Source organism: Hippocampus bargibanti, linkage group LG04 (assembly GCF_051943395.1).
Source record: "Hippocampus bargibanti isolate YZ-2025 linkage group LG04, ASM5194339v1, whole genome shotgun sequence".
NCBI lineage: Eukaryota > Metazoa > Chordata > Actinopteri > Syngnathiformes > Syngnathidae > Hippocampus > Hippocampus bargibanti.
This window is the reverse complement of record NC_142737.1, coordinates 6,956,167-6,981,139: the sequence shown is the minus strand read 5'-3', so window position 1 is coordinate 6,981,139 and position 24,973 is coordinate 6,956,167. Positions and strand designations below refer to the sequence as shown.

The 24,973-nt window shown below is 40.5% G+C and overlaps 1 protein-coding gene across 1 annotated transcript in view; it reads right to left on the bottom strand.

The window, feature by feature from the left end:
* The window catches only part of edil3a (EGF like and discoidin domains 3a), a 105,687-nt gene that overhangs the window by 25,352 nt on the left and 55,362 nt on the right, over positions 1 to 24,973 (bottom strand). The window contains exons 3-7 of the mRNA XM_088995445.1: positions 17,533 to 17,646; positions 10,896 to 11,077; positions 5,446 to 5,601; positions 2,755 to 2,899; positions 2,457 to 2,641 (exon numbers count right to left, since the gene is read on the bottom strand). Of these exons, the coding sequence (XP_088851571.1) occupies positions 2,457 to 2,641; positions 2,755 to 2,899; positions 5,446 to 5,601; positions 10,896 to 11,077; positions 17,533 to 17,646 (782 nt within the window). The remainder of the gene's footprint in view (positions 1 to 2,456; positions 2,642 to 2,754; positions 2,900 to 5,445; positions 5,602 to 10,895; positions 11,078 to 17,532; positions 17,647 to 24,973) is intronic.

Below are 24,973 nucleotides of genomic sequence, written 5' to 3'. Positions count from 1 at the left end.
TGTCATTAAGGATGATTTATTTCATTAATTTGTACGGTTGAAACGAATTTTGTAATGTGGCTCCGAATCAATTATTTGCCGCGGTGGCACAACAAAGATAACTGATGGGTTGGAGTTGAAGAATGGATACATACAGCGGTGATAACGACTTGATTCGTCAGGTTCAATAGAAGCCAAGGTGGTACGACTCTCTTTGTGCTCACTTTTAAAAGTAGGTGTTTTGTATTTGCACGCAAAAAAGGGCCCTTGTCAGCGAACATCGATTTTTCACAGCGCAACTATATCGCGTCGAAAGATTCCTGCGAGCACAGCATGTAATATGAGACAAGTATCTTTGACCAACAACAATCAATTTTTGCTCAGCTGACGTCTCTGGTCTGGATAGGGCCAGCCTAAGTATGCGTCTATTTCCCTCAAACACCCTCCCTGAACCTCAGATCTTAACCTAAACTTTCAGTGTAAGCAAAAAACATCAAATTTGAGCCCAAGCAATCTCATTCCGTCGAGATAAGTCAGTGTGACGACCGAACGGTGTCATCCACGAACAGGCTGGAGCGGCAGGCACAGTCGTAGGGCTAATAAATCAAAAAAATCACTGATCTTCAATTCCTTGAGGAGGATGATCCACATTGCCATTCCCAATGCATCGGTTTTACAGATTGAATTTGGAGCAAGGGGGGCTCACTTGAAAAGAAGGTCAGCGTTTTTTGCCTTTGAAAGGCGATTGCAGCAACACAACAGATCATCCAAATGAGTTGCTAAATTGACAATAACTCTTAAATGTATCAGACTTGGCTTGTTAAACAGAAAGCTAGGGAGGCAATGGTTCATTTCCAGGGGCTGATCTTTCGCATTTAATGAGATATTTCCAGCCATCGTTTACTGTAATGGGAACTAATGAATGAGGGCTTTGATGGAGATGCTAAACCTCAGCTGAAGTCCAAGATAACTGCACTCAGTCAACGACAGGAAGGTCCATCAATATGGGTAAATGCTACAAATTGTTTCGGGGCAGAATAGTTACAGAGAGCATTCGCAGCACATGGGCGGAGTTCTCTGTAGTTGTTTTGCAAGACGAGCAACATTAAAAGTACATTTTGAAAGAACTGCAAGAACTCCACTTGCGGATGATATATTTTTGTCAAGTACGTCAGGGGGCAGGCCACCTCAGTGTGTCAGCATGCCCAACAAGGTGTTAAGCACATGTTAAACTTGAATGGCCTCGATGCAAAAATAAAGTTGCGCCAACTTTTACACCGAGCGATTGGTTGCCTACCAATGGAAATAGATCCACCAATGTCCAAAGTGACAAATGTATATATTTTCTTATTTCGTCTGTGTAAGCTCTCAGTCGTACAGGAGTGGTCCATCGATGAAAAGGTTTCTTCCGCCGTCATCTGTACTTCTTTGAAGGTGTCGGACGTTTCACTTCTTATTCAAGAGGCTTCGTCAGCGAACTAAAGTCTTTTGCTGGTAGTTGCAGACCTATATATATACCTACTATCCAGACGTGGCGATGCCAGACTACTATGATTGGTCCCTGCTCTCAGGTTAGGGGGAACAGGGGACTACTCCCTGCGACTACACTGATTACTTCTATTGTTCTGACTGATTACTTCTATTGTTCTACCTGAGTATGAGGTCTACGACTGGCCTGATTGCCCCATTTGCTCTGGTATTACCTCATCAGCATAACTAAGCGTATGTTGCCGAAGAAGACTGTTGTACGAACAATCCATATTGAACTTCACCCCACCATGGCGATTTAGTGAATGGGTAGAGGTTGAAGAATGAATACAAACAGCGGTGATAACGACTTGACTTGTGGTACACTTGATTTTGCTGTTTTATGAAAATAGCTTCTTTTACTCCCCTTTCAATCCATCTATTTTCTTTTGCTAAGATTTTTATCTCATTGTCGTCAAATGAGTGGTTGCTAGCTTTTAGGTGCATATGTCCTGCCGATTGAGGCCCACTAGTATTATCCCTGCGATGTTGATAAATCATAAATCATAGCAGATTCTGGAACCGCCACGTCTGGTCAGCAGGGATATATCTAGGCCCGAAACTACCAGCAAAATAATTTAGTTTGCTGACGAAGCCTCTTGGATAAGAAGCGAAACATCCGACACCTTCAAAGAAGTACAGATGACGGCTGAAGAAACCTTTTCATCGATTTTTTTTTTAATTATGTTTTTCTCATTTTGAAATAAATGTTGGCAACATGTTCCAAAAAGTTCCGATTAGGGCTAAGAAAAGCACCTACTTGGAACATTTGTCTGTCTATTGCATTCAGGGAAAACAGTTTGGAGACACTTGAAAAAGATGTATTGTAGCTAACGCAGCCTTTGAGGAAATACTTTCAAAAACAGATGTCAGAGTGACATCACCCTCCTTTTAATATTATAATATTAAAGTAATGGCGTAACTTCAAGTGAGCTCGGGGCATTCCTTACCTGTAGCCACTGTGACTGGTCACTACGTCCTGCGGTCCAAGCATTCACTTTGCCCTGTTTGTCCAAACGGGCTTTTCCAGGCTCCCAAGTGAACATGTCCATGTTGAGTGTCCTAAAGACGGATGAGGCTGTGATCTGGTAGTCCTGGACATGACCCGATTTCATCCCCAATGGTTCTGAACAACCTGGAGACAGCAATGACATTTTTACTTCTGTTTTCTGCTTCCCAAATTGTAGATTACCCTATTAGCAAACGCCAACTAAAGTGGGTGAGCGTGTAATCCGTCCGTTCACTCACCTGTTACCTCACATCCAAGCAGTTCAATCCGCAAAGTACAGTGCCTTCTGCAGACTTGGGGATAAATCCGCACAAACTGGGCTTCAATGGGTGGGGTGAAAGAGTTGGCCGATGGAGCGTTGTTGTCGACATTTCCTCTGAAAATCTGTCACAGGGGATGAAAACACATGTAGCATACGGGGGGTGATGAGGGTGCTAGAAGAGATCGGGTATACCATTATGTAGCAGTCTGGTACCAATGTCTCTGGCGTCTACTCAAAGCTGAGCAAATTGCTCTCCTTCAAGGTCAATGAGCTTCAAGCGTATCGAAAAGAGACAATTTCTCACACTATTTGAGCCGGTAATTCATCAGAACACTAGTGTATTTTGAATTACTGGTCCTATTATATAATTATTTCTTCTGATCATGCACCGTGAAATGGTACACCGTGAAATGGTACATCTGCCTAACTTTCACATTCCCTGTCAAGCATTTTTAGTTGATGAAAACATGTCTTGTTTGAGGTGCAGATTGAGTTCAACCTTGCATATTTACAGTTTGGCATTTGCCAATTTGTCATTTTATGAGTGCGATCTTGTCCATCCAAACTTCCCTTTACCCAGCCACTTCTTCGAGCTCGTCCTGGCGGATCCTGAGGCGTTCCCAGGCCAGCTGGGTGAATAGTCTCTCCAGTGTGTCCTGGGTGGTCCCCAGGGTCTTCTGCCACTGGGGCATGCCTAGAAAACCTCACCAGAGAGGCGTCCAGGAGGCATCTTAATATGATGCTAGAGCCACCTCATTTGACTCCTCTCTATATGGAGAAGAAGTGGCTCGAGTCTGAGCCCCTCCTGGATGACTGAGGTTCTCACCTTGTCTCAAAGGGAGAGCCCGGACACCCGATGGAGAAGGCTCATTTCGGCTGCTTGTGTATGAGATCTTGTTCTTTCGGTCACAACCCATAGCTTGTGACCACAGATGAGGGTTGGGATGTAGATCGACTGGTAAATTGAGAGCTTCATCTTTTGGCTCAGCTCCTTCTTCACCACGACAGATCGGTACAAAATCCTATCTTGTGAAATCTTGAAACTATGATGGTATCCACCCCGGCCACCCACATCTCCGCTTCAGATATCCTCATTTATTTGGTGGTCTTGGAATGGAAACAGTGAATTTGACAGGACCTGACTTTGTTGACATTTTTTGTCCACTTTGTCATTACCATTTACAATTATTATTTAAAGGACAACCGACACCATTTTTTTGTTTCCTAACTGACATCAGAAAAATGTTTTATCGTATCTAAAATACCCAAAACACGCAGGCTGATATTTTTAGTCAAATGCAAAACTCCAATAAAAATGAGTTAAAATGTCCCAAATCTACTTCAAAATGTCCTCGGAAGTGGCGAGTTTCAGAAGGTCCTACTGCCTTGTTTGTGACGTCACGCTAGGACGTCTTGCCTTGCTCTAGAATCAAAACAATGGCTTCAGATTTGGAGAATATGCTTTATTGTTACTCATCCAGTTATGAATGTGATTCAAATAGTTCTGAAGCGGAAAGCATAAATGTTTGCAATCGATTAAAGAAGTCCTTCCGTATCATTTTGAGGCGACTGGACTCCAATGTAGCTCCCAAAAAAATGCACAAGATGGCGACAAAGCTCCATTGGAAATGGGCTTATTTATGTGCTGGGAATTTGTGTCAACTAGTTTCAAATAGTAGTCTTGGTGCAACACACAACGATTCACCATCGCATTATGTATGTGTTTTCCTTCTAATTTCGCCATCAACACGATGGTTTCAGACCAAACAAAGTACCCAAAATGCATTGTGTGTCGCATTCGGTCAGGGGCGTTCCAGACGTGACGTCACGTCAGGCATCGTCACCAACTCTCACACAAGACTTCCTGAATATTCAGCACAACTCTTAAAACATAAAATATAGCTATATGCGGTGGAATATTTGTAAAATACGCTCAGTAGAAGTCATTTAAAGTGATTTTACAAATTATGGACACAACTTGTCCGGTGGCATCGGTTGTCCTTTAATGTTAATTATCATGTTAAAATGCCAAAAAGTGAACCTAATTACTTTGACCATCTTTGTAAAGTTCTGACGTATGCGTTTGTTCACTCATCAATTGACAGAACATTTTTATATACACATCCGTAAACATCATGTGTTATTTCATTTCAACTAATTTGTATATGTTTGTGTATATAAAAACGTTCTATCATCAATAATGCTACATTTGTCAATGCTAGCATATTATTTTGGCTAGGACGCCATCATGGCGCACATAATTTGTGAGTTATTCTTGTTGTTCCGGTCCACAGTGACTAAATCCGGTCTGTATCAGGACTTCTTGCCCAGCAGTCTTCATTTTAAAACGTTTTGGAGGTCAACATTATCCGGAGCAGGGCTCAACTGAGGACAGGGTTAGTTTGCTGTCAGGAACGACAGTGTTTTGTGACCCATTTGGTTTCTCCTCTTCCACAAATAGAATGAAAAAAAAATCATAAAAGGGATGGGGGTAACAGGTAGCAAGATAAGTGCAGCGTGTGAGAGATAATTAAACAGCACTCTCAACTTGTCCTTTGCCCTGTCCTTGAGTGAGTTGAACAGTCTCTGACTGCTGCGCTGTTCCTTCAATAATGGAAATTCTGTCCTCTATATCGTTGTGGACATTTTTTGTGGATGTCTTTCTTACCATGTCTTCATCTTTGCCCTTGACTTTGTACGTTCTCCAGGTCTTCCCGTCGTCGCTGTATGCCACTTTGTATGACTTGACATACTCTGAGCTGCCAATTCGCTTTGCGCCCTGGGTAATTAGGCCCGTGACCCTCATTCTCCTCTGTAGGTTTATCTGTGGGAATCAGGGGAAAATAAATCAACAAAAGTGTTGCAGATGCCACAATTGTCGAGCTTGGCGGGGGGATTGTGTATGGATGCCCAGTGCACCAATTGAAGTCATAGAAATCAATTCAGCCTTTTGACTCTGGCTTGTCAGGGCCATCCATCTTTTTTTTTAGAAAGTCTGTGATCAGATAGAACATTTAATCAATCCTTCCGTTCCAAAGCCAATCTGCCATCTCGGTGTCGACTGCCAATAGGGTGTCGTGTAAATTACAGTGATACCTCGGTTTACGAACCCCTTGGCTTACGAACTTTTCGGTTTACAAACGCTAAATTTCTGAAAATATTACCTTGGCATAAAAACTTTACCTTGGCATATGAACGTTTTTCGTACACTGAGCTCTCAATGAGTGATGTGTCGTTCTCAAACGAGCACATTCTTCTAACAACAAAATGGCAGCTGACTGTTTTTGTCCTCTATTCCCCGCCCCCAGTCTTCGGTTAAGGCCACGTGATTGGTCAAGAACGCAACAGTGAGGGGGGTGGTTTAAACAAAGAGACAAGCAGACGACAGTGAGAGAGTTTCAACTTTGATAGTTCAAAGGCAGAGTGTAGACTGCAAGGTTAAAATATTACATCAATTAGGCTCCACAAACAATCCGCACACGCCATCTGTACACTTGATGCAAAAAGCTATCAACCCAGCTAAACAGAACGCAATTGATGAGGATATTATAATACCATAGCACATTTATTATACATAAAATAAGGTATATTTTGTGTAGTTTTGAGGCTTAGAAAATTAGAAAGTAGAAAATTATGTTTTATGGGGACCTGGGAACGAATTATTCTCAATTTAATGGTTTTCTATGGGAAATTAATTTTTAGGATACACACTTTTCGTCTTACACACTCTGTCTGGAAACCAATTAAGTTCGTAAGCCAAGGTATCACTGTACCAGGGAAGAAGAGGTTAAGAGAAAAAACTCAGTAGACTGCAATTTCATTATCAGTGCATCACAGATGTATTGCACTCTTTTTCCCTCTGGTATCTACGATAAATAGCTTATTTTCCCCCCCTGAATATTCAGAAATTGTCTAAATCTTTTTTTATGTTCATGGCCCATGTATTGCATTTTACATTACAATAAAAATGACACATTACATCATAATATTAAATGTCATAGCAGCAGAAAGATAATTTATTGATGCAATACAGTGAAAACGTATATTTGCCACCCTTCCTGACTTTTCTGTTCATGGCATATTTATCACATCCAAAAAGTTTCAGTTCATCAAACCGATTTTAATACAGTATCACACTGAGACTACCTCATGAAATATAGAAAGCAGTTTCGAAAGTCCAATTTCATTAAATAAGGCGCAAACAAATCAAAACTAGCTATTCACGAGACCTCTAGTACCAAGTACTTCCAATATTAATCAGCAAATGTTTTTGAATTGCATCTAAAACTGATCAATTTCAAAGATCATTTTCAATAATTTCCTTTCAAAGAATCATATTGACAGCAAATTCCACTGAATTCTACTAGTTCCCAAATATCATTTGCTGCTAAAGGGCCAATATGCTCAATGAACAGAAAAAAAGTTGAAATGAGAATAACCACTCTTTTTTTTTCCTTTATCACTACCCTTGTCTAGATTAGATTACATTACATTCGCCTTGATTAGTCTCGCAGTAGAAGAATTTACATTTCACAACAGCAAAGTTATGAAAGGAAGGGTAAAGGAAAGCAATAAGTAGTAAAACAAAACCCAGGATCTGCTGTCAAGGCGGCCAATTTTGCGGCGCCATCTTCAAAAGAACAAAAATAATAATAATAATATGACTACACAAAGACACAGACAGCCACCACTTTCTTCACCATCATTGTCATATGGAGCAGTTCTAGACGAAAGAGGAGCAGATCAAAGCGTCCTTTTCACCAGTGGATCAGGGATGTCATGGTGAAATGTGCACGTCGGCTACAAGCTATGTTTTGAATGGAAGACGAAGCTGTAGCATCCATTGACGAAAAGAGATTATCTCACATCTCCTGCCCCATGTAAATCTGCATCAATTCCAAGCCGCGACAGTTCCACATACGCATCTGCGCTCCTTTCTTCTCATCACGGCCTCCTCAAGCCATGCATCCATCCAGCAGCAGACTGTCCAACATCACCAACCTTTCCGCTCACAATCTCCCCTAAACTATCCAGTGATGACAGTCAAATGGCACTGACATTCCTCCCAATCAAAAACTGTGCTGGAAAATTTGCGCTGCTGAAAAGGCACAACCGCTCAGCAGAGTCTCCCCCTTGATAAATGTCATGGCCAAAAAGATAGAAAATACACCGATCATGATATGCTGAGCTACGATGATTCTACTTCTTGCAGTTTAAACAGAGGTTACAAAAGTAAGATTTTCCCGGCTAACTTAAAGCAACTTATAGTGTTAATTATATATAAGGACATTACTTAGAACTGTGTAGCTCCAGTGACCCACTCTTTCCCATTCAGGGCATTTCTTCTTTGACTTCCCCTCCACAGAGACATATACTTCTTTCGCTAATTAGAGGCTCAGTTACTAAAAGGCCACTACCGAGGTAATTGGGGTGATCCTTCACATTTTTAATGAACGCTCAGTAACATACCTCTGACACTTGAGTGCTAATACTGATGCATACATTTGTTTGAGTGATGCATTTTTGGAAGTAATCCTGCTGAGACCTTGGTTCACGGGTTTGTATGCCTGACCTAGTTTGAAAGAAACATTCATCATTTTGAGGGTATGATTAACCGAAGTTTGTCCTTTTTGGGCATGTTTTTCTATGTAACAACAGGGGTGCTGTGCAGTGTGAGAAAAAGTCACATGCGCGATTGACTTGATTGCCTCAGTGCGCATTTGTGTACCAAGAGTGACAGCCAGCAGGCTAGCCTGCAGTCAAAAAAGTCAGTCAAGTCAGCAGCAGCAACTATTGCTTCCTTAGGCTAGCTTCAGCATCAATGAGACCTAACGCATCAATATCGTGATACGGTAGTACTGTTTATCGATGAAAAGGTTTCTTCAGCCGTCTTCTGTACTTCTTTGAAGGTGTCGGACATTTCGCTTCTTAGTCAAGAGACTTCGTCAGTGGACTAAAATCTTTTGCTGGTAGTTTCGGCCCTACTAATATATCCCTACGGTCCAGACGTGGCGGACCAGACTCTGCTATGATTGGTCCCTGCTCTACTCCCGCAGGGAACCTGGGAGCAGGGACCAATAATAGCAGAATCTAGCACCGCCACGTCTAGACCGTAGGGATATGTATAGGCCCGAAACTACCAGCAAAAGATTTAGTTTGCTGACGAAGCCTCTTGGATAAGAAGCGAAACGTCCGACACCTTCAAAGAAGTACAATGGCGGCTGAAGAAACCTTTTCATCAATGGACCACTCCTGTACGACTGAGCGCTTACACAGAGGTATTACTGTTTGACCTTTATTTTGAAGTTGGCATCGCGGTGGCGCATAGCTAGGAATCTCGGGTTCTGACGGCGGTGGCTATCACATGGACGCTGCGGACGCTCATGATTATATTGACTTTTTAACACATATTCAATGAGGCATAGACATTCTCTGAGTTTTTGATTCCCTCAACCGTGTTGGTTCAAACCCTATTTTGCTGATATTGGTCAGAGCAGTACTATATTTCCCAGGAGTGTTCACATGCATTTTTACGCATGAGCTCGCTGTAGAAAAGACAGCGGAGTGAAAAAAAAGAGACACTGCATTGCGAAGATGTGTGAGGAGAAACAAGTGCATGAACCAACACAAACAAATACAGCGCATGCGAGCTTGTAGGCAAGGCTGTGATGTATTATTCAAAGTCTGTTGCTTTTGTGATTCATTTGTCGAGGTTCAGAGGAGAGAGCTCCACTGACTAACTCCCAAAAACGCACAATGCATCAGAACAACGTTTTCCAATAGCCGGAAGAATCAAATCCCTTCACTGACAAGGTTGTCATCTGTCAGTATTACCTGCGTCACATTCAAGACATCCAAATACAGTCTGCCAAGTCGTTTTAGAAAATAAAAAACGCTCCAGAATATTCCCGATACCCTGATCCAACTGTACATGTCCCAATTATCCGAACCCACATGTCGAAACACACAATCCCGACAGCATCCCGCTCAACATCCCCCATGACATCATTAAAGCCAAATAAACTGCCTGAATGTTTGATGTCCTGGTCTCCTCAACCTTTGCATGTACCAATCACCTCGTCTCTCGTTGTTTGCCTCATGAGTTTCTTCGACAAATCCCTTTTTTGTTGTGTCATTTGTCTTGAGGTAGCATTTCTGTTTCTCCGGTCTTTAGACAGTATCGTCACTGTCTAGAGTCTAGAGTCTAGACAATACTCTGAAGCAAGTACTGCTGAAAGAAAAAAAATAAGTTGCTCTTTTGGGCAAAACATAGCGAACACAAGACCATCATTTCTACCACAGTACCGTCGCTGAGAGACAGTAGCTAGCGAAGCGTCCCATTAGTTTACCGCTGTGTTGATTTATGACCTCAAAGTGGAAAGTAAATGCTGTTGTAAATCTGTGCAGCGGCACAAGATGGAGACCAAAAGCCCAGCCTTCTGGTTTGAATGATTTTGCATGTAGTTGTTTATATATCCAATTTACCTCGCGGGGACGAGTACGATATCTATCTAGCTAGATCGCTGGCTAGCTATCAATTGTGATATCTATCTGTCTAGCAAGCTATATTATAGCTGCTGCTCTGTAATTATGCTACTGTAAGGAGCAGCCTTTGAGACGGTTGCTTGAGCACGGTTATATTTTCCCGGCGAGAAACTGTCAGATGCTCAGCAATTGACAGCAGCTACTAGTAGTCCTATTCTTTGTGACATCAGTCCTGTAGCCTCTTCTGACACACCTTGTAAATTTGAGTCTGAAACGACCACTGACTATTTTTTTAAAGATGTATTTACACAATTCATTTCTATCTTTGTTTGGAGTTTGTTTCCAGTGATATATATATATATATATATATATATATATATATATATATATATATATATATATATATATACAAATATACCACCCAGGTGACCCCAAGAAATTGATTTCCGCACATCAAAACCCAACAACAATGTATACTTCAACAAACAAGTAAGAAAGGTCCGCATTAGCGTCGCCGTTTAAAATAAACACGGATTCCGCCGAGAACAGACAATCAAACTGCGTGTTGACTCATGTCTTAGTGGCCTTGACTCAGCTTGGTGTTTCGGCCTTTCGATTTTAATGCGTAATTACCTGAATCCATGGCCATCTGTCATTTTCAGCTGCAGTCCATGCATTCACCAGGCCCTTCTTGTTGAGGCGCGCAAAGTACGGGTACCACTTCTGCAAGCCAAATAGAGCCCGGTGGGTGGAGGATGCTGTTATCTGCTGGTTAGAGATTATGCCGCCTTCCATGCCCAGTGGTCCAGAGCATTCTGTACAAAGAACACACAGTGGAATTTCAGTCATGGTGCAGATCTTGAAGTACAGCTCAGACAACGGCAGCAAACAAAGTCATGGTTTGTCTTCCAAGTACAGAAGACAAAATGTTATATTTGTAAAAACAAATGTATTTTCTGGACCTTATAGCAATGCAAGTGGTGAAAAAACTCATGTTGACACAATTACATGTTTTGCGCTAGTCTTGCGCCAAACATGAAAATATAACTCCACACACTATCACACTATATATATATATATATATATATATATATATATATATATATATATATATATATATATATATATATATGGATATTATATATATATATATTATATATATGGATATATATATATATATATATATATATATATATATATATATATATGGATATATGTTTATATATATATATATGGATATTATATATATGGATATATGTATTTATATATATGGATATGTTTATATATATGCACACACACGTTTTTACACCACCATGGGGACTAGGTGTGCGACACACACGCGCATACGCACTCACACACACACACACTCACACGCACATGCATACATTCTCCAAGTAATTTGGATTTATATGACGGCTTGAGTGTTCCATTTGATAAATGTATTTTCAGGCGCACTAATGAGTTAATGGTTCGACCAGCCTTGATAAATTCTTATTAATCTTGATAAATTCTTAAAAACTTATTCTCACTTATGACGCAGGATGAAAAGAATTTACTCAATGTCCTGCTCAATATATTGAGGTCCAAATAGGGACTAAAACTGCACTTTTCCGGTTGAAAGAAAAGCCAGACATACCTGTTAAGGGGTGAACCAGTTTGTTGTCTAATCAATTTTACGACTTACGCTTCAACGGCAACTAATCACTCTTCATGACTTTTTGGCATCTTGGCCTCCGCTTTACAGCGGAATGTTGATTTATCCGTCTGCATCTGTCACTGGAGAATAACACCCCGTGGAGACGCGACATGTCTGGCCAACAAGACCACACAATGATCATACGACTTCACGGATACGAAGAGGATGGAAATAAGCTTGTTGCAGATGGGAATAGCGGTTAGCTCCACAAACAATCTGATCCTTGATCGTCTTAAAATATTCATACCAGTGGGTTTAAGGGACTGGGAGAAACGAGGAAAGAGAGCAGTGATGCCAAGTGAAGCATCTTTTCTGTCGCCAAAAGTGTTACAGGAAACTGAGCCACCAAGTGTGTAATCGGTACAACATTGATGAATAACATTGACAGGCATGCTAACATTTTGTTTGCTTTGCTACATGATGTTTGGATTAAGCTAACCACTGACTGGTGGAAGCAACAAAAGGCTGAGCTAAAAAAAGACGTCAAAGTCAAGGCCCGGGGGCCAAATCTGGCCCGCCGCATCATTTTATTTGGCCCGCGGAAGCAAATCAAGCATGTCAAGTGCCATGATGCTTGCTAAAATCCAAACTAATATGTAAAATTGTCGTATGTAAAACACAATAACAGTCATTATTCTTGATTTCAGATTTGAAAACTAGTTATTCATTAACTCATTCACTGCCAGACATGTGCATAGCTGTGTCCACTCCAGTGCCAGGGTTTTTGTCATTGTCACTCGAATTCCTGGACCCACAAAATATTGAGTTTTAGGACTACATAAACATTCAGTACAGCGTACTGTACCTTAGACTCTCTTCTTTTATCACTATAACAGTCATTATTCTTGACTTGAGATTTGAAAACTACTTATTCATTAATTTTTTGGCCGCTCTGTATGAGATATGTGACGGAGATGAAACATTCTAATGGTTTGCCCAAATTCATAACGGCCCTTGAGAGGAAACCGTAGTTTGAGACCCCTGTCATAGATGAACTCACTTCAGAATCATCTTTATTGCCAAGTATGTAGAACACACAAGGAATTTGTTTCCGGTTGAAAACGCTGCACTAGTATCATCATCAAAAATTTTTTGGGGGGCTACTGTTCAAAGAGTTAATGGCTTGGGGGAAGAAGCTGTATAAATGTCTGCTGGATTTGGTGCGCATGGATCGGTAGCGCCTGCCTGAGGGGAGTAGCTGGAAAAGGTGGTGGGCAGGGTGCGGAGGGTCCAGTATAATTTTCCGCGCCCTAGTTTGGATTCTTGCAGTGTGCAAGTCCTCGAGAGTGGGTAGGGCGGTGCCAATGATTTTTTCCGCCGTCCTAACTGTTTTTGTGGCGGCCCCAAACCAAACGGTGATGGAAGAACACAGGATGGATTCGATGATAGCCGTGTAGAAATGTTGCAATACCACTCGCCCTTCATCAAATTTTTGGTCGTCCACAAAGAACCTTTCGATAATAAAACCTTAAAAGCCATTTAACATCGCGTCGTGCTATTTTCACAATATCTCCAGCTGTGTCTTCTATATTCAGTGATGCCTTGGCTTACAAACTTAATTGGTTCCCAGACAGAGTATGTAAGGCGTATGTGTGTGTGTGTGTGTGTGTGTGTGTGTGTGTGTGTGTGTGTGTGTGTGTGTGTGTGTGTGTGTGTGTGTGTGTGTGTGTGTGTGTGTGTGTGTGTGTGTGTGTGTGTGTGTGTGTGCATCCCAAAAAATTATTTCCCATCGGAAACCATTAAAATGAGAATAATCCGTTCCCAGGTCCCCATAAAACATAATGTTCTACTTTCTAATTTTCTAAGCCTTAAAACTACACAAAATATACCTTGTTTTATGTATAATAAATGTGCTATGGTATTATAATTAAAGAAATAAACTGTACTATATAATAAAGTCATTTCATTTACCTTTGATGGTCGTTGATGGCTTGATGGAATGGAGTGGCCGGTTTCATCAGCATTAAACACTTGATGAGGAACGTAACCTTCTTCTTTCACCATCTTGAGGAATGATCCTTTGTAAGTGCTTTCTCTGTGATCATTTTATCTAGTTCTTCATCATTTGTGTTCTTTTTAGGTGGGTTGATAGCTTTTTGCATCAAGTGTACAGATGTCTTGTGCGGGTTGTTTTTGTGATTGATGGGATATTTTAACCTTGCAGTATACACTCTGCCTTTCAACTCTAAAATACTAGGGGTGGGGAATAGAGGACAAAAACAGTCAGCTGCCATTTTGTTGTTAGGACGGGTTCGTTTGCGAACGACACATCACTCATTGAGGCAGCTTCGGGTTTGTAAAACGAGGTATCACTGTATTAAAATATTGGCCATCCGACGAGTCGTAACCTAACAACATGCTGCCTCAAAGCCGTGTTCCTTCTCACCTTGCAAACATGAGTGGGGACTCTTAATGATGTGCCTGCCAGTCGTCTATCAGAGCAGCGGAGGCAGTCAGCCCCCGAGCCTTGGCCCTCTGGCCCCTGTGCATACATCAGTTCCGCGACAGCCCGCATCACTAACGGCACCACCGCCGTGCTCTGACAGCTGAATCCGTCTCACGCAAACCTTACCTACAGCCTAAATAAATTAGCGCAGCATTACTAATGAGCATGCAGCAGATGGCGAGATGAATAAAATAATAACCACATCTATCCGGCAGCAGGTGTCAACGTGGGGTTGAACGGAAAACACCTGTATGTCTTCCGGCGGGGTTGCCCGATCGTTTTTGACCAAAGATCTACATTTCAAGTTAACTAAGCTTTGTCGATCAACTGTTACAGCTTGCATGTTATATTTACAGTACAGTGATAGCTTACGAACGCTTTATCTTATGAACTTTTTGCCTTACGAACATTACATTTGCAAGAATATAACTTTAGCATACAAACTAGTTTTCGCCAAACAAACCAAACTGCCCGGAGTGCCACAGTGGCTGGCGGACTAGTTTTCATCTCTCTCTTTCTTTGAGTGCAGACGTGGTTTGTTAGCGCGGATACTTTTGCTCTTATGGGACCAAAAAAGACCCCACCAAGAACGAACTAAGGCTAAGGGTGTTTTTGTGTTGTCTAAGCAACGGTCTCAAGCAATAGAAAAGGTTGAAAAATGTATCTTTCTTAAGATTAACGAAAAGCAGCTAGCATGGGACATCGTGAGTGAGGGAAAGCACGGCAACTTCACTCGGATATCATTAAGAGGCAACGACACGACCATCACATAGGTAAATAAAACGACTTTATTATACCGTACAGTTTATTTATTGAATTACAATTCAAGACACGTTTATTATATATAAAATAAGGTATATTTTGTGTAGTTTTAAGGCTCATTCAGTAGAAAATTATGTTTTACGGGCACCTGGGAACGGATTATTCGAATTTTTAATGGTTGGGAAATAAATGTTCGGCAGATGAACTTTTCTCCTACTCCACTCGATAACAAACCACATCTGCATCCAAACAAAGTGGGAGTGGAAAACTAGTCCGCCAGCCAACGTGGCGCTGTTCGACCGTGTGGTTTGTTGTTCATCCGCTGAAAACTAGTCCGCTAGCCACCGTGGCGCTGCATGGTTTGTTTCGTCCGCCGAAAACTAGTTAGTATGCCAAGATTATATTCTTGCGAATTTAATGTTCAGAAGGCGAAAAGTTTGTGAGCTAAAGCGATCGTAAGCTGAGGTATAGCTGTATATGATTTGGAAAACCACGCAGCGAGAAAAGTGAAATGCAATATCCCTAACATAGCTCAATATATCCAAACACGGGAGAAGGATATCTTCTCCGAGCAGCACCCGCAAAATAAATGAGGGATGCTTTCTGTGAACTGTTGACGTGTTGCGAGATAGAAAAGCAGATGAATATATTCGCCAGTCACAGTGGAGCGCAGGCTCACGTTACGGGAGTTGCCCCCGGAACATTAATCCTAATCTGCTCCTACAGTGAGTCGGCAAAAAAAAAAAAATCCTCAGAAGAAGCATAATAAACACACTAAATTCCTTTTGAGCGACTGAGTATTTTGTAAAAAGAGAAAGCCACTTGTGATAAGACTCAAGCATTTTAGCTCGTTTTTTCTCTCATTCTCTGCATAGCCGAGGGGAACACTTTAGGAGAAAAAAAATGTTTGTGAGTCACGAGCATTGTAATGTTTGAATTTAGTCACTTTATGCGTCGGGGTTTAATGTTTTTTTTTGTTATGTTTCAATGTAGTAATTTTTATTTTGTATTAAAATGACTCATTAAAAACATGAACGGAAAAAAAAACAGCGTGCCATGTGGTCACCACTGCAATTAGCAAAAAGAGCAGATGTGAAAAAAAAAAAATGCAATATGAAGTGTAAATGCTGTTGATGTTTGTCGATAACTGCTATGCCATAGTTGGCCAGCAAATGTCTGTGCTTTATTTTTCTTGACATTACGTTGGGTTGTTGTCACTTTCGGTACAGGTTTTACTTTTCGCGCTACTTTAAAGGACAACCTACGCCCTGGACAAGTTGTGTCCATAATTTGTAAAATCACTTCAAATAACTTCTACTAAGCGTATTTTCCAAAGATTCCACGGCATATAGCTATATTTTACGTTTTAAGACTCTGGCTGAATATTCAGGAAGTCTTGTTTTCGAGTTGATGACGATGCCTGACGTGACGTCACGCCCCTGACCAAGAAAGCGACACACAATGCATTTTGGGTACTTTGTTTGGTCTGAAAACTTCATTTTGATCCGTGTTGATGACAAAATTAGAAGGAACACACATAAATAACGCGATGGTGAATTGTTGTGTGTTGCACCAAGACAACTATTTGATACGAGTTGACACAAATTCCCAGCAGACAAATCAGGCCATTTCCAACGGAGCTTGGGCGCCATCTTGTGCATTTTCTGGGATGCTACATTGGAGTCCTGATGGCTCGAATTGATACGGAAGGAATTCTTTAATCGGTTGCAAACATTTAGGTCATATTCATAACTGGATGAGTTACAAGAAAGCATCTTCTCCGAATCTGAAGCCATTGTTTTGATTCTGGAGCAAGGCAAAGACGACTTGGCGTGACGTCACGAACAAGGGGGCGGGACCTTCTGAAACTCGCCATTCCGAGGTCATTTTGTGGCAGTTTTGGGACACTTTAACTCATTTTTATTGGTGTTTTGCATTTGACTAAAAATATCAACCTGCGTGTTTTGGGTATTTTAGATGGTATAAAACGTTTTTCTGATGTCAGTTAGGAACCAAAAAAATGGTGTCAGTTGTCCTTTAAGTTTCATTTTTACTGAGAAGACGGCGAGAATGGACATGCTTTATCGTTGTACTATTTAGCAAGGTAAAGATAAAAAGGACGAAGATCAAAACTTCCATTTCGGACGGAAAGCAGGCAAAGTGGTTTGTACGATTTTCTTGCATACGTTTTATTTTATTCATGTAAAGTCCAAATGTTTATGTGTACATAATAGCTATATTTTTATACTTGTAGTTCTATGGTGGTGTCCGTGGTGTGAAATCACATTAAAGAATTAACCATCGGTACAAAAAAACGGAGTCCTCTGTTTCAAATAGAAGCACATGAAGAATAAAAGTATACGTACTATTTTGACAATTCCGCCCCATGTACTCGCCAGGGCATTCACAGGAGTAGTTTGCAACCATGTCAGTGCAAAGGCCTCCGTTCTTGCATGGTTCTCTTTCACATTCATTAATATCTGAAAACACAAACAAATACAATCACAGATTAGCAGAAATTGCATTTACATTTACATTAGAACATTTCTGCTGAAATTATGCAAATGGTCTATTGTGGACAGACAATGGGCACTGTCGTGAAAATAAAGCATGGGATCCCAAAAGCGGGCTTGCTAGTTATTAGCCATCTATTAGCTAGCTACCTAGCTTTCTAGCTTTCTGAGTTATTCCAGGTTGAGTGAACGCTTGTACGTGTGGCTGCCTCTGCTCACCCACAGAAAAACTTATCCTGTGACTGTAAAGTGACCTTCAGAGTTTTGAAAGGCACTGATGAATGAAATGGATTATTGGCTGGCTATCTAGCTAGCTCCCTATCTGGTTATCTATTTGCAATCTATTAGCTAACTGGCGATCTTTCTGGCTGGCTATTAGCTATCTATTGGCTATCTGTTAGCTAGCAAGCTATTTGCTATCTATCAGCTAGCTGGCGATCTGGCAGATTATTAGCTATCTATTAGCTAGCTAGCTAGCCTATTTTTTTGAGTTATTCCAGGTTGAGTGAACGCTGTCGCGTGTGGCTGCTGCTGCTAACCCGCAGAAAAACTTATCCTGTGACTGTAAAGTGACCTTGAGAGTTTTGAAAGGTGCTTTAAAATGAATTGTATTATTATTATTATTATTATTATTATTATTATTATTAAAAATAAATTATGATTCTGAATGCTTATTTTGTAGTAATTTTGATTAAGGTCCAGCTCCCACATACATAACGATATCCAGACCCCGTGTCTTGTAACGCAAATGTGGTTTATTGATTTTACTCAGTCCTTGGTCGGTAGAAGAAAAATGGAAACAGCGCCCCTCCCCCCTCCTGCCGCCAACACAGACACAGCGACAGAATTATTTCACCACAGCACCGTGCAACACTGTAGTTACTCATTGAAGTTCATAACACGCGTTATATTTTTATCACTCGGTTCAAATGCGGAGGTTATAGGCAAGCCAATAAAATAGCCCGGAGCTTAAAACGACACCAAGAAAGCAGAGTGAGAGTACTTGTACCATTTACCTCCATTTTATGAGCAGCCATAACCCCCCACCCCCAAGGAGTTCAGGAGCAGGACTTCACTACCTCAAAATCATAGGGGGGGTTGGCGGGGTGATGATTGCCTCAAGGAATGTAGTAAAAATAGTGAATGGAAAGGAGACGGTGAAAGAGTGACAGCGTGACAGACCGAGTGGAAATTCAGACAGATGTAATGGAAGGGAAAGTCACTCACTGCTTTCATTGACGGGTTAAATGAAACAGTTCAGCAGACGTGTGATTGCTGTCTTAAATGGGCTGTCTTCAAATAGCCTGTACAATCAAATGAAATGTAAAAAATAATAATAGCCATAATAATCACAGCAATAACAAAACATGCTGAAAGCTTTCAGCAATGACATGAATTAAAAATATCCAGCTTTTTATTTATACCAAACCTGCCATATTGATTAAAATCAACTAAGTTAATATCATATATTTATTGTTTCTATATGTATTTTTAATGATTTAATGTATTCTGTATTATAACCAATGCACGGTATGTATGTGCAGGTATTGTTCTTATCCATATCTATACTGTTGTTGTCGGTGGTGTCGTACACAGGTGTCAAAGTCAAGGTCCAGGGGCCAAATCTGGCCCGCCACATCATTTTATTCGGCCCGCGAAAGCAAATCAAACTTGTGACATTCCATGTTACTTGCCAAAGTCCAAACTAATATGTAAAATTGTCATATGTAAAACACAATAACAGTCATTATTCTTGATTTCAGATTTGAAAACTAGTTATTCATTAACTCATTCACTGCCAGACGTGCGTAGCTGTGTCCACTCCAGTGCCAGGGTTTTTGTCATTGTCACTCGAATTCCTGGACCCACAGAATATTGAGTTTTAGGACTACATAAACATTCAGTACAGCGTACCGTACCTTAGACTGTCTTCTTTCATCAACAGAATATAGTTAATTCCTAAGTAATATGGGTCTGGAGTGATATGAGCTTGAAATGAGGGCATATCAAAATATCCAAAATACAATGCAATTCATACATTTTGGTTTATATAGTGCTTTAACAACAGCTGAAGCTGGAACAAATTGCTAACCCCCTTGTGGAAGGGGAAAAAAACATTGCCAGAGGTTTAGCCAGTGTTTTATCGGCACCCAAGGAAGAACAAACAAAACCAGAACTAATTCGGGAATGGTGCTCTATGTCATATTTTGAATTCCCGAATACATTTGTGAATGGCAGTGAATGAGTTAATTTGTTTTGCTTTCTGTATGTAATATATGGAGGGGATTAAACATTCTAATTGCTTGCCCAAATTCATAACGGCCCCCCGAGAGGAAACCGTAACTACAATGTGGCCCATGGCAAAAAGATGTGAGCAGCGTGGGATCGGTTCCCACTTAGCGAGAAATGTGCATGCGAATGGTCATTTGTCCTGTGACTGACCGGGGACGAGTCAGAGTGTAGTCTTCCTTCAGCCCACAGTCAACTGGAATAGGCGAGAAATGTGGGTGTGAATGGTCATTTGTCCATATATATATATATATATATATATATATATTTGTCCATATATATATATATATATATATATATATATATATATATATATATATATATATATATATATATACTATTCCAGTTGACTTTGGGCTGAAGGAAGACTACACTATATATATATACTATTTCTATGCACGCACGGAGAAAATTACATGCAAACAGGGTCGGATATATCGATAGTCCCGGTTATATCGATATTTTTTCGGACTCCCTTGAATATCGATATAACGAGACTTTACTGTATATATATATATATATATATATATATGGACAAATGACCATTCACACACACACACACATATATATATATATATATATATATATATATATATATATATATATATATATATATATATATATATATATATAGACAAATGACCATTCACACCCACATTTCTCGCCTATTCCAGTTGACTTTGGGCTGAAGGAAGCAATTCCCAGCATCCCTGTTTTTGAAAATGGTTGTATATATGGATGAATATTCTACACTGTATTATCTGTGAATTTGAGTGTGTGTGGATCTAATAGTTGAAACCTGGTCCATTGAGTAATGTGGAAGTCATAAAAGTATGGGATGGTTCGCTGCTGTTAGCTTAGGTTAGCCAATCTGCGACTGTACAACTGTAAAACTGTACACTTTGGTCTAGGGTATGACTGAGGGGAAAACAAATAGAACAGCTGCTCTCGTGGTCTGCGGTCCGACTCTAAAGGAGCTCTCATCTGTTCACTGGAATGTCTCTTTCTTTGCCTTATTATTCTCTGGAAAGTGTCTCTATTGGACAATAATGAGAGCAATGAATAGTGCTATATGTCAGGAACCGAGGCCGGCCGTCAGTGTAAATTGGCTGTGCTGTGCCCGAGGAGGTGGAGCATACCCGTAGGTATGCATGGGTCAGTGGTGACCTTTCTACTGGGCTGCAATGACCCGACCGGTGACTGCCCGCAGCTGCTGCGGACACATGGTCAAAGTAAAAATGGTGTTTCAGTTCATCCAGGTCATGGTTGATACTTTCGATTAGCATATAGATGGAATTGTGAGACCAAACAAAGTAAAACAATGGGTGGCATTTACTTAAGAGAAAACATGTCAAATATTTCTATAGTTTTCCTTTGAGATAAATTAAATTCATAAGAAGTTTTGTTTGTGTATAAACAATGTGTAAAAAATACATTTGATTTGAACATGAGCTAAAATCCTATGTAGGGAGAGTATCTTCAGCTAAAGTCTATAACGGTTGCTAAATGTCTCCATTGTTAGATGAAATAAAGCACTGGTGTCAAAGTCAAGGCCCGGGGGCCAGATCTGGTCCGACATATCATTTTATTCGGTCCGGAAAGGTTAATTAAACTTTGTGATGCTTGCTAAAAACTTCAAATTGTCCAATGTAAAGCACAATAATTGTCATTATTTTTATTTAAAATTTGTAAATTAGTGATTTGTTGTGTGTTCTATATGAAATATGTGGAGAGGTTTAAACATTCTAATGACTTCCCCAAATTTATCACAGCCCCCGAGAGGAAACCGTAACTACCATATGACCAGTGGCAAAATATGAGTTTGCCACCCTTGAAATGAAGATTTTCCTATTTTACGTTATCTGATCTGAACTCATTCACTTCCAGACGATGTGCAAAAATGTGTCCACTCCAGTGCCAGGGTTTTTGTCATTTTCACTCAAATTGCAGGACACAGAGAATATTAAGTTTTAGGACTACATGCACATTAAATACAGCGTTGAAAACCTTAGACTATCTTCTTTCCTAAAAAAAAAAATGAGTGACCGTAATTTCCGGACGATAAGCCGCGACTTTTGTCACAAGCTTTCAACCCTGCGATTTATGCAACGATGCGGCCAATTTGCGCATTTTTTCTAACGCCCGCCATGGCAAATATATGTTCAGAGGAAGACGCAAGTTAATGCAACTACGGTAACTATGTGTGTGAATCGTGCATTTAAAGTGGCCCTCCGAGTTCAAAGGGCGGCGAGAAACCGTTTACCAAAACTGCCCGTATGCGAAGAGCAACTTTTGCACAAGTCTGCCAATGTATTTCTTCCGTGTCTCAGTGACTTGGTATGTTTTAGTACCCAGACGTGTTAGCGAGTGCTAACATGTTGCTGCCTTGTCTCACTTGTACCGGCATGTTTTTTTTAACAGCCCTGTTCGGGCTGTGTTACTACCGTAATGCATGTTGTGTTGCTACCACGTAACAGGCACTGTTTTGAAAGAGAGGTTAAGGTATGTTATTAAAACTTTTTCTGGGTACCGTCTTTCTTTATAAACGTGCGGTTTATAGACAGGTGTGGTTTATGTATGTATAAAATTTTAAAAATGTACTGGGTGAGGCTTATATTCAGGTGCGCTTTTTAGTCCAGAAATTACGGTAATTCCTAAATTACAGTATATGGGCCTGCAGTTCGATGAGTTTGAAATGAGGGCGGGTGTACACAATACAACACGATCCATACATATTGATTTATAAAGCGCATTAACAACAGCTGAAGCTGTAACAAAGCGCTAACACGGACAAAAGGCAAATGCTGCCTCCTCGTACAAGTAAAAAAACATTGCTAGAGGGCTGACCAGTGCTTTATCAGCACCCCCACGCAAGAAAAACCAAAATCCGAAGTAATTCGGGAATGCCGCTCCACGACGCACTTTTCAATTCCTGAATAAATTAAGGGATGGCAGCGAATGAATTAAGTTGAGGCCACCCGTGACAAGCCACTTCTCATTTTCATAGAAGAAGTCTTTCTTGACCTTCAGGCTCTCAAGGTTATATGGACCTCTTTGTTCAGTGATTGTCATGAATGAGATGGACATTAGCCTCTGACCCCGAATACTCAAGCGTTATTTGAAGTAATCATCCCACTTCCTTAAATAGCAGGAGTTTAGCCCGTAAAAAGCCTCCCTGCTGGTGGGCTTCACGGTGGTCCAGCAGTCAGACGCTGGATTCGATACAGAAAAAGCTTGCAATTCTCTTGATAACAGCATGAATCCATTAAGGGGGTGATATGAAAAACAGACGCCCAGTGACTTTACTTTGTGAACTCCATGTACTCTATATCATCGGTTTAATTAGCAAAATGACAGAAGACTTTATTAAAGATGTTTTAAGAGGATAATTTATACGTTGCTGTCTCGGACTGAAGGTCATTTCATATTTTTTTTATACAGAGTCCACATAAAAGTCATGATAGAAGTTTTGTAGTGAGTGAGTGTGACTTCATTAAAGCTTTCACTCTGATAAGTTCCTGAATAACTGATGGAAGCGAAACAACACAAATATGTCACGGGTTGCTCATAAAGACGCTTCTTTTCTGAGCGCGATTGATAAATATGCCCATATCATTTAATACTTTTCCAGAGAACAGATTTCTTTCCTCCATTTTTTTAAGAATATAATTCTGACATAATAGATCTGCTCATATTTCAGGACAAATGAAAGAGCACCTCATGCCCAGACCAGAGCTCAAGGGTGGAAACTATTTTTTCCACCTCCATCAAAACTTTGTGATTTCATTATTTTTATTCACGGCTTAGTTTTCATATGCAAAGCAAGACTGCACCTAAACTGGTATGTTTTATACACCAAATGTTTTTTGTGTCTATTTGTTACACTAAATATACTGAAAACATCACAACAGTGACTATAGACCGTAAAGTCCCATGTACCATATAGTTCACACAGTGGTTGGCAATCAGGGACTGCAAGGCCTTCTCTGCAGGCCTAAAAATATCTTGTTGTGCTTCTGTTTTCATATTTAAAGGACAACCGACACCGCCGGAAAAGTTGCGTCCATAATTTGAGCGCATTTTACAAAGATTCCACAGCATATAGCTGTATTTGACGTTTTAAGACTGGTGCTGAATATTCAGGAAGTCTTGTTTTCGAGTTGATGACGATCCCCTAAGTGACAAGTGACGTCACGGAGAGAACGCCCGTGACCGAGAAAGCGACACACAATGCATTTTGGGTACTTTTTTCTCATCTGAAAACACCACGTTAATTGTGAAATTAGAAGGAAAAAATCGTGTGTCGCATCCAATTGCGATAACACACATAAATAAGGTGTAAATATACACAAATTCCCAGCGGACAAATCAGCCCATTTCCAACGGAGCTTGTGCGCTATCTCGTGCATTTTCTGGGCGCTACATTAGAGTCCAGACGGCTCGAATTGGTACGGAAGTACTTATTTAATCAATTGCAAACATTTATGCTTTCCTCTTCGGAACTATTTGAATCATATTCATAACTGGATGAGTAACAAGAAAGCATATTCTCCGAATCTGAAGCCATTGTTTTGATTCGGGAGCAAGGCAGTGTGTGACCAATAGTGACATCACGGGCTGGGGGCGGGACTTTCTGAATCTGCCCAGTTCCGGGGTCATTTTGTGGCAGTTTTGGGACAGTCATTCTTATTGGTGTTTTGCATTTGACTAAAAATATCAGCCTGCGTGTTTTGGGTATTTTTGATGCTATAAAACCTTTTTCTGATGTTTAATAGGAAACAAAAAAAAATGGTGTCAGTTGTCCTTTAAGCATTTAACTAGCCAATCATAGTTTCACTAGCCGCTAGGTGATAAGAGCATACTGGCCAGAGCTAGCACACTGTATCTGTAGCGAGCTGCATAAGCAAATATATTGTTGTGTTGATTTAATTGCGGTTTTGTCAACCCACAACGGCTGAAGGAGGAGAGAAATTGATTTGGTTGCAGATAGATATACTGTTAAAGA